Source organism: Nerophis lumbriciformis, linkage group LG26, assembly GCF_033978685.3.
Source record: "Nerophis lumbriciformis linkage group LG26, RoL_Nlum_v2.1, whole genome shotgun sequence".
NCBI classification, from domain to species: Eukaryota; Metazoa; Chordata; class Actinopteri; order Syngnathiformes; family Syngnathidae; genus Nerophis; species Nerophis lumbriciformis.
In genome coordinates, this window is record NC_084573.2 from 270900 (window position 1) to 282166 (window position 11267).

The 11267-nt window shown below is 41.4% G+C and overlaps 1 protein-coding gene across 1 annotated transcript; it reads right to left on the reverse strand.

The window, feature by feature from the left end:
• Positions 1–605: 605 nt before the first annotated feature.
• On the reverse strand, positions 606–7742 carry dio2 (iodothyronine deiodinase 2). Its single transcript, XM_072916130.1, has 2 exons — positions 7465–7742; positions 606–2855 (listed from the first exon to the last, which is right to left on the reverse strand). Exons 1-2 carry the CDS (start codon positions 7726–7728, stop codon positions 2214–2216), a joined length of 906 nt encoding a protein of 301 aa, XP_072772231.1. The 5' UTR covers positions 7729–7742; the 3' UTR covers positions 606–2213.
• Positions 7743–11267: the final 3525 nt, after the last annotated feature.

Sequence of the window (11267 nt, forward strand, 5' to 3'; positions counted from 1 at the left end):
TGCCCAATGCGGCACCCAAGTCAAGAGGTCTGGGCACCATCCATCCATCCATCCATCTTCTTCCGGTTATCCAAGGTCGGGTCGCAGAGGCAGCAGCCTAAGCAGGAAAGCCCAGACTTCTCTCTCCCCAGCCACTTGGTCCAGCTCCTCCCGGGGGATCCGAGGCGTTCCCAGGCCAGCCGGGAGACATAGTCTTCCCAACGTGTCCTGGGTCTTCCCCGTGGCCTCCTACCGGTCGGACGTGCCCTAAACACCTAACCCTAGGGAGGCGTTCAGGTGGCAGATGCCCGAACCACCTCATCTGGCTCCTCTCCATGTGGAGGAGCAGCGGCTTTACTTTGAGCTCCTCCCGGATGACAGAGCTTCTCACCCTATCTCTAAGGGAGAGCGGAGGAAACTCATTTGGGCCGCTTGTACCCGTGATCTTGTCCTTTCGGTCATAACCCAAAGCTCATGACCATAGGTGAGGATGGGAACGTAGATCGACCGGTAAATTGAGAGCTTTGCCTTCCGGCTCAGCTCCTTCTTCACCACAACGGATCGATACAGCGTCCACATTACTGAAGACGCCGCACCGATCCGCCTGTCCATCTCACCATCCACTCTTCCCTCACTCGTGAACAAGACTCCGAGGTACTTGAACTCCTCCACTTGGGGCAAGATCTCCTCCCCAACCCGGAGATGGCACTCCACCCTTTTCCGGGCGAGAACCATGGACTCGGAAGTCTGGGAACCCCTGACGTAAATAAATGACCTGCACATGGAGGTCAAAAAAGATTTTTGAATTTTCGAAGATCACTCGTACTCTTTCAAAGCATTGACTCTGGCACGGACAGTCGGTGACATGAAGTCCGAAGCTTAGAAGAGGTCGTAGTGTGCTACATGTAGACAGACTCATGAGGGTCAAACACAACAATAACACCATCGCTTCCTGAAGTGCAATTGTGAATTTGGGGCTGAGCTCATTTGCCAGCCCTTTGAAGGCGGCAGTCAATGGAGGTGCATGAATGGGAACAATTGGGGGAAGTTCGCAGTGACCTAATTGGACTGAGCGATACGGTGTGCCAAATGTGGCTTGGGAAGGCACGGATGCTCGGACTAAAAAATGTTTACTTTCCAGTTTAGAAAGAGAAGGTTTTGTTCACATGTTTTGGTAAAAGCAGCAGTGGGTGGACTATAAAAGCAGGGGACAAGTTGGGTATCAAGTCAATGGTAACATGTAGAGAACTGCAATGGGAATCTTAACACAGTGGAACCTGTTTCAGTTGACATCGTGTCCGTCCGTCCATAGAAGTGAAAACAGCCAATGCTTGCACATTTACTCCTGACTGAGATAAAGAACCTTTTTTCCAACATATGACAATTGACATGGTTTTCCTCCGTTTACGCAAAATTGAAATTTTGTGTTCCAAAGAACGGCTGAAGGACACATTTGGTCCCACGCCGAAGCGTTGAAGGTGAGCATCAGCTGAATGTTTGTTTTCATGGCTGGTGACATCAATACAACCTGCTTTTGCAAAAAACAAGGAATCTTTGACGTCTCGAAGATGACGTGAGCAGACTGAAAAATGTCGAACTCTGACCAAAACGGGTTCCACTGTGCAAGAAAGGGCAAAATAAAAATAAAAAAACATGGCGCAAAAATCATGGTAAACAATAGCTAAGCCTTCAAAAGCCTTCAAGTGAATGTTTCCAACCTTTGTGTCTACAATCCAAAGAGGTTCATTAGGTCTTCAAAAAAATGATGCGATTTTTCTTATTCTTATAGCCAGACCCGTGTTGAGTTCCGTAGCTGACGGTTTGGGCCACAGGTTGTCACGTGACAACCTCTGAGCAAGGCAGCAGTTGTGGGTGAAACCTTCAGGTACGGAAATAAACACAGGTCTGGCTATAAGAGTAACAACTTGTTTGTATCCTACAATACAACAAAGTTGTTGTTTTTTCTACAGCCGAGTGCCCAAAGTGCGGGGACCATTTTTTGTATGAAATATAATGAATTCATTATTAAAAATGTTACACAAATGATGTCAATTGTTTTGTTCTGCATAGTTTTAGCATCCATAATGTACAAAACATATCAAAGTGGGCCCCTTTCATTTTTGGAAACCCTCGTCCTAAAGCCTCGAAAGGAATCGTGCAACAGCAGCAAAAATTGCGTTAAGTCATACGGAAGTCTACGTACGGAAGTTAGTCAGTTAATCATTTGGAATGTCTCAAATACGTGAAATGGATATTTCCTCTTCTGAGCTTGTTGTTGTTTGCTTCGACCGTTTCCCGTAGCTTTCCTCCAGCCATTGTCGCACATCCTTCAAATTGTAAAAGAAAGGCCCCTTGCCACCGAGGTAGCTCACCTTCCTGCGGTGGACTATACACACCCGTTCATTGGACACGCCGTAAGCCACGTTGGCGTTGTTGTCCATACAGTCGGCCACCAGCTGCAGCTGCGGGGGAAGGGAGAAGTGGTCCATGAGCTCCCGCGCCGCCCCCAGCCTCTCCTCTAAACTTTGATGCTTCCGCACGTTAAAAGAGTAGGAGCCCATCGGCGGGGCCGCCCAGCCGTCGGACGGATGAGCCTCGTCGATGTACACCAAGAGGAAATCCGCGACGTCGCTGAAGTCTTCCACCAGCCGCCGGAAAGCTGGCAAGTGGCTGACGAAGGGCGGTCAGGTGGCCGAGCCAAAGTTGACCACCAGAGGGCGATCAGATGACTCGAAATCCAGGAGGCGGCATTCGTCCCATGTTCGGACCGTAGCATCGGTCTGCTCAAAAGGTATGGCGCTGACCTTGTGACGCGATGGAGGACTCTCCGGCACCTTCACCACTTTGGAGTTGGGTGCCTCACAGCCAAGTTTGACCTGACGATGTCAAAAAAAGAATTGGTTGCTTGCGATTACATTTATGTGCACACAGTACTCCAAAATAAAGTCAATATTATGAAAACTTCACACAATCTAAGGACATTTTTCTTTTATTCAAAAATACATTGTGAACCCTATAAATATAAATGGTATTAATGATAACAAACCCAGACTGTAGGGTTGTCAATAACAACTCTACCCCCAACAAACGATAACAACTGATTTGTTTACGCTTTAAACCACAACAAATTCAAACAAAATGATATATATATTCATTATTTTATTTAAACCTTTAAATAAAAATATAAAAAGCTATCTAGATGTATGCAGATGACACGTTTATTTCTACTTGGGGAAGGGACGCTGAAACGCTTCCATTAGCCATGGAGAAGGTGGCAAGATGGCTACAGGACTCTAGTCGTACATTCAACATCAAGGAAACAACAACAATGTGTTTTGTAAACAAATATAAAACGTCATCCTTTCCAAATATAAGGAAATAATACAAACTGTTAGTGAAGATCGTTACCTGGGTGCCATTTTCGAGCCAACACTTGGCTTTATAGAACATATCAAACAGATGTGCCGGAGTCTTTAGTACAACATCAACATTATTTTAAAAGTATTTGAATGCAATGATTATGTCTGTTTTTTATTGTTGTATAAGATGTTGGTCACAGGCAAGCAAAATGACACTGAGGCCATTGGAAACTTTGCTCAAAATCCTTGAGCAAAAACCACAACTTCACTGGTTAGTTCTTCAAAAATATAGATTGTTCAATTTAGCTAACATTCAAAGATTAGCATCAATACAAATGGTCCGTGGAATCCTAAATAACACTGCACCAGCGCCACTTGAGCACTTTGTCCAGTTTCCATCTGCTGTGACAAGTAGAAACACAGGAGCCTCCACCAGGGGGCAGTGTAGCGTACCCACATGTAAAACCTCTTTAGCACAATTAGCATTTTCATATGAAGCCATAAAGGAATGGAAACACCTCACAACGAACTTGACAAGTCTAACAGATGAAGTTCATTCACAATTGAAGTCAAAAAGTGGCTTTGGAGCAATCAAAGCTGCTCACACGGTCAATAAGGTGGACACTACGTCTGACACGTCAACTTAATGTGTGTTTTATTTATGTTGTTGTAAGCTGTGACTGTTAAAATCATGCTTCTTTTTACAAATAATGACAAATGTCAACAAGAGCATGTGTTGTCTAGTTAGGATGTAAAGGAGGGGTGGTTGAAATGTATAAGTATGTGTCAATGAGAGGGCATTTTATGACTTTTCTTTATTTGATTACTTCATTTTATTGTTGTAATTGTATTGTATTTTTAATTTAGGTAACCAGGGACTGCAGATGCAAATGAGCTATAATCTGGTGCAGAATATATCTGTCTTTGATTTGAAGGTCTCTGTGCATTGTCCCTTCCTATAGGCTAATCATGATTAATCACAGGTCATTACAAACTACACAAGCAGTCAAGTTGTCAGGTTGTGTAAATGGTCAATAAAAAGAGAATACAACAAATCCTTTTCAACTTATATTCAATTGAATAGACTGCAAAGACAAGATATTTCATGTTCACACTGACAAACTTTGCTATTTCCTGCAAATAATCATGAAGTTAGAATGTAATGGCAGCAACACATGGCAACAAAGGCACTTTTACCAGTGTGTTACATGGCCTTTCCTTTTAACAACACTCAGTAAAGGTTTGGGAACTGAAGAGACACATTTTTGAAGTGGAATTCTTTCCCATTCTTGCTTGATGTACAGCTTAAGTTGTTCAACAGTCTCCCTTCTCATATTTTAGCCTTCGTATTGCACGTCATTTATTAGCTAACCACTAAGCGCTTGGATGTAAACAAAGGTAGGCGGATCGATACAAATATCGACAGTAATGATACCAAGTAAATTGTCAGTATATGGTCTATACAACTAGATTGGATTGATATATTTTTATCATCAACAAAATATTTTGTCCTTTTTGTTATTGTTAACAAACTCCGGAAGTAAGTCCCTGGACACAGGAAGTAAGTCCCTGGACACAGGAAGTAAGTCCCTGGACACAGGAAGTAAGTCCCTGGACACAGGAAGTAAGTCCCTGGACACAGGAAGTAAGTCCCTGGACACAGGAAGTAAGTCCCTGGACTTTAAGGGCAAAAACAAAAGTGTTAAATCAGATATTATTGATATGGTTCCACCAACTTCCTGTCGCAGATATATATGTTGTGAAATGAATGATTGACTTGGAAATATTTTGTAAATGTTACCTTTCTTGTTTCCAAACAGTGTCTGTAACACGGCAGTAAAACTTCTTGCTCTGGTTCCCCCTTATTTGTGTTCCTTTATGTCTAGAGACTCCAGTCGCTAGGGCTTAAGGTCACAGGACATACTTAGCATGTTTGTTCCTAGAGCCTACACAAATCTTGGGGGGGGAGAAGCTGCTCCACGGTCATGGAATGACTCAGAAAAAGATCTGAGACCACCTGAGCTGATCACTTTGGGGGAATTTCAGGCCATTTTAAAGGATTTATTTCTATTGGGTATTGTACTTATTTTGAAGTTGTTTTTCCTGGAACATTTAGTTTTATGTTAATTGATGTCAATGAATTGTAATTGTGGTGTGTGACTGCTGCTGGTTTTGTTGTTCTTAAATGTATTTCTGTGACTTGGTTTTTGATGCCCCGTTGTCCGGGTCACTCTTGGAAAAGAGATTTTAAGCTCAATGAGTTTTTATCTGCTTAAATAAAGGATATTGGATTACTCTGGTGACTTTATTCCTGATCTGAGGCCATGTTTTATATGGCTCTCCATTGTATTTGTATTATTATATCCGAGTCTGTGTATTCTATTGTACAATAGACTTTCATTGGGAAATGACCTTGATGCAGTGCAGCTTTTTATATCCACTAACATATGTGAAAAACTAAAATATTGTAATAAATACTACATATTGCATACTAATATGTATATATAAAATATATTCTTTATGTATTTAAAAAAAAAAATGCTAAAAACAGATATACATGTATGAAGACAACTTTATTTAGGAATATTATTAACTATTTTTAGTTTTTCTCATTACATTCTGATTGATGTTTTTTTGCTCTTTTTTTCTTACATTTAAACTGTTGTTTTTTCAGATAAAGATGTTATTTGAAAACACAACTTGAATTGAAGCAGGTATATTTGCACAAAGTATCGCCGATATCAGCCTGAATTTCACGCGGTATCGGATCGGAAAGTAGTCCAATGGTATCGCACATCACTGACAAGTTTGTTTGGTTTTCTAATCATCATTAAAAGTGTGTTTTTGTCCGTTTGGTGTTGATGTGTTTGAAAAAACAAAGTAATTGTCCAGTCATGATAATTACAACTTGTCTGCCAAGATTTGTGACTTCATTACCAACATTGGGATTAACAGCAAATAATAATACTAAAAGCTGTATATTGCTCAGAAATATCTTTGTTTGTCGGAGTTTTGCACAATAATTCATCAACTTTGACTTAAAATTTTATTTGAAAAAGTTTGACTTGGTATCGGATCGACACCAAACATTGCAGTATCGCCAAGCCCTTTTAATCAGGACTGGATCCACAGATCCAACCAAAGAAGGTCAACGACATCAGCTGCGCACACAAGCACACAAAAGTACACACAAGTACACGAAAGTACACACAAGTACATGCAAGTACAAACAAGTAAACAAAAGTACACACAAGTACACAAAAGTTGCACAAAAGTACACACATCTACACACAAGTACACAAAAGTTGCACAAAAGTACACACGGGTACACACAAGTACACAAAAGTTGCACAAAAGTACACACGGGTACACACAAGTACACAAAAGTTGCACAAAAGTACACACGGCTACACGCAAGTACACAAAAGTAGCACAATATACATACAAGTACACACAAGTAGCACACAGGAGTACACACAAGTACACAAAAGTAGCACAATATACATGCAAGTACACACAAGTAGCACACAGGAGTACACACAAGTACACAAAAGGAGTACACAGGAGTACACAAGTACACACAAGTACACAGGACTACACACAAGTACACAGGAGTACACACAAGTACACAACAGGAGTACACAGGAGTACACAAGTACACACAAGTACACAGGACTACACACAAGTACACAGGAGTACACACAAGTACACAAAAGTAGCACACCCAAGTACACAAAAGTAGTACACACAAGTACACAGGACTACACACAAGTACACAGGAGTACACACAAGTACACAAAAGTAGCACACCCAAGTACACAAAAGTAGCACACAGGAGTACACAGAAGTACAGAGAAGTACACAGGAGTACAGAGAAGTACACAGAAGTACAGAGAAGTAGAGAGAAGTACACAGAAATACAGAGAAGTACAGAGGACAGGTGAGGGAGTCACGTGACAGACCTAACAGCATGAGGACAGGTGAGGTGGTCACGTGACAGACCTAACAGCATGAGGACAGGTGAGGGAGTCACGTGACAGACCTAACAGCATGAGGACAAGTGAGGGAGTCACGTGACAGACCTAACAGCATGAGGACAGGTGAGGGAGTCACGTGACAGACCTACCTGCTTGTAGGCGTCCAGCAGGAAACTGTTCCAGGTGGCGCGCAGTCCTGCGCTGGTCAGCATGCGGCGCCGCTCCCACTCCCAGTCCTCCCAGGTCCAGGTCCAGGTCCAAGTCCAGGTCCAGGTCCAGGTCCAGTGCCAGTGTCCGAGGATCGCCAGGACGTGGCTGAGCAGCGTGAGAGAGTCGTAGAGAGCCAGGAAGACGCAGTTGGAGAAGAAGCCCGGGAGAATCAGCAGCGTCACCAGCACGTGCTCACCCGCCATCGTCCTCCCAGCTGAGGCTCCTGACTCCTGACGTCTGGCGGACACGCGCATGCTGACTGACACCGTGCGCGCTCCGGGGGTGGAGGGAGGAGGGAGGGAGGAAGGAGGGAGAGGGAGGGGGAGGGGGAGGGGCGAGACGGCACGTTTGGCCGTGGACCTCACCTGAGACATACCTGCCACAAATAGTCCTGATGATACTAAAATTCTCTTTTCAAATAACAGGTCATCATATATATATATATATATATATATATATATATATATATATATTATTACATTATTTACAAGACATAATGGACCCTGTTACTTATATATATATATATATATATATATATAAGTAACATGGTCCATGTAAATAATGTATTTTATAATGCTTTATTATTGTTATAATTACACAAAATATGTAAATATCTGAATATTGTTGGATGTTTTGTCAAAGTGGAACCATTGTCTCGTCGTCCCTCCTACTGCAATAATGACTGTGACACATGTCTTTGTCTTTTTATGTGTGTTGGACACACCTAATTACAACTTCCATGCGACGACAGAAAATGTATTGTGATGTTAAGAACTTCAGTTCACTTTCTTCTTCTGTATTGTATTTTGTGTAAAGACTCGACGACGGAAAAAAGTTATTGACAACAAATTGATTCTGTGTTTTATCAGTAAAGTGCAGCTCAGCAATACATGATGTCACTCATCTTTCATTAAAGCCACAACACAGAGAGGAAAAGACCACCGGTTACACACACACACATATATATATATATATATATATATATATATATGTATATATATACACATATATATATATATATATATGTATATATATACACATATATATATATATATATGTATATATATACACATATATATATATATATGTATATATATACACATATATATATATATATATATATATATGTATACATATATATATATATATGTATACATATATGCAGATGACATGGCACCCCAAACCATCACCCAACCATGCAAATGTTGCATTTCCTTTGGAAATCGAGGTCCCAGAGTCTGGAGGAAGACAGGAGAGGCACAGGATCCACGTTGCCTGAAGTCTAGTGTAAAGTTTCCACCATCAGTGATGGTTTGGGGTGCCATGTCATCTGCTGGTGTCGGTCCACTCTGTTTCCTGAGATCCAGGGTCAACGCAGCCGTCTACCAGCAAGTTTTAGAGCACTTCATGCTTCCTGCTGCTGACCTGCTCTATGGAGATGGAGATTTCAAGTTCCAACAGGACTTGGCGCCTGCACACAGCGCAAAATCTACCCGTGCCTGGTTTACGGACCATGGTATTTCTGTTCTAAATTGGCCCACCAACTCCCCTGACCTTAGCCCCATAGAAAATCTGTGGGGTATTGTGAAAAGGAAGATGCAGAATGCCAGACCCAAAAACGCAGAAGAGTTGAAGGCCACTATCAGAGCAACCTGGGCTCTCATAACACCTGAGCAGTGCCAGAAACTCATCGACTCCATGCCACGCCGCATTAACGCAGTAATTGAGGCAAAAGGAGCTCCAACCAAGTATTGAGTATTGTACATGCTCATATTTTTCATTTTCATACTTTTCAGTTGGCCAACATTTCTAAAAATCCCTTCTTTGTATTAGCCTTAAGTAATATTCTAATTTTGTGACACACGGAATTTTGGATTTTCATTTGTTGCCACTTCAAATCATCAAAATTAAATGAAATAAACATTTGAATGCATCAGTCTGTGTGCAATGAATAAATATAATGTACAAGTTACACCTTTTGAATGCAATTACTGAAATAAATCAAGTTTTTCAAAATATTCTAATTTACTGGCTTTTACCTGTATATATATGTATGTGTGGGAAAAAAATCACAAGACTACTTCATCTCTACAGGCCTGCTTCATGAGGAGTTCCCTCAATCATCAGGAGATTTTAATAGAAGCATTCGCTGCGCTTGTTGAGGGATGACAGGTCTGGACGGTATATAATAAACAGTTTCTCTTTCCGTCCAGACCTGTCATCCCTCAACAAGCGCAGCGAAATTTAAATGTTCCCACACATACATATATTACACTCTACCACGGTATCGAGCACTATTTTTTGGATAATCTTATTAAGACATATACATATACATATATATATATATATATATATATATATATATATACACACATATATATATATATATATCAGTTACTTTACATGCTTTCGGCCCTCGATCACATTTTTTTTAGCCAAGTGTGGCCCCCAAGTCAAAAAGTTTGGAGTAAACTATGAAGTTAAGAAGAGGGCCAGAAAGGATGGCCCCGCAGGCCACAAATGGAAGAAAAGTGAGTGGACTAAAGTCAGCAACAAATGAAGTAGTGTACTTGTCATTGTCCGCATGCTGGTGACAAATCCACACTCTCAAAGTTATTTATGACAGGAAATGGACAGAGGGGGTCTTGTGCACGGGGCCCACAAAGAGTCCGCACAGGGTCTGAAAGCTGGCACTTGGCAAGGTGTTGTGAGACGTGGCCAACGCATCCTGTGCCAGCGTGGGAAGTAGACCACGGGTGTCACACTTCCCATGCACAGTGTCACATGAGTTCATCTTTGGCCCGTCAGAACCACGGCACACAATGGCTCCACTTGACCCACTTGCCAGCCGGAAGACCACCAGGAGAGCTGGCATGTGCGCAGACAAATGGTGTTCCCAGGTAGGCCCAGTCCCTAAACTTCAAACCCTGCCTTAAACCTTATAAAGCAGAGCTTCTCCACCTTTTTGCCCAACTTTGTCCACTACGATGAGTCCACTCCAACTGATTGGAATCAATAATTATATTTATAAGTGTTGATCACAAAGGTTGCTATCAAGGTTAGGTCAGGCTGATGAAAAATGACATTCAAACACTAAACTTTATGCACGAAGAAATGAAACAACAGCGAAGGTTGCACAGCGTGATTGTGACTCATCACAATTAAACCTCCGGTGTATTGTTATCGCTGATAACCTCTCCAGGCAGGAGAGGGGGGCAGAGCAGAAAAGAGAGACGGCAGATCAACTGGTCTAAAAAGGGGTCTATCTAAAGTATACAAATTAGTTTTAAGATGTGACTTACATTTTTGCAAGATTCACTTTTATTAGTTATTTTATTAACAGTACAGCAACAGTTTTTACTATTTTTTTTTTTTTTTACAATGGACTACACTAGAGTGGTCCTCATACCAGTATTTTAGTACCGGTACCAAAATGTATTTCTATACTTTTCTAAATAAAGGGGAGCACAAAAAAATGTCATTATTGTCTTTATTGTAAGAAAAAATCTTCAAGTACATGACACATATGTTTATTATTCTCATTTAGTCCTTCAATAAAATAGTCAACTTGGGGGGTCATGTGGTGGTCTGACCCAAGGGGTTCTTCAGCCCTACAGTCCAAGACCAGCAATACTTAGAGAGCATCAGGAAAGTATTCACAGCGCTTCACTTTGTCCACATTTTGTTTTGTAACAGCCTTTTTCCAACAAGGAATAAATACATTTTTTTTGTCCTCAAAATT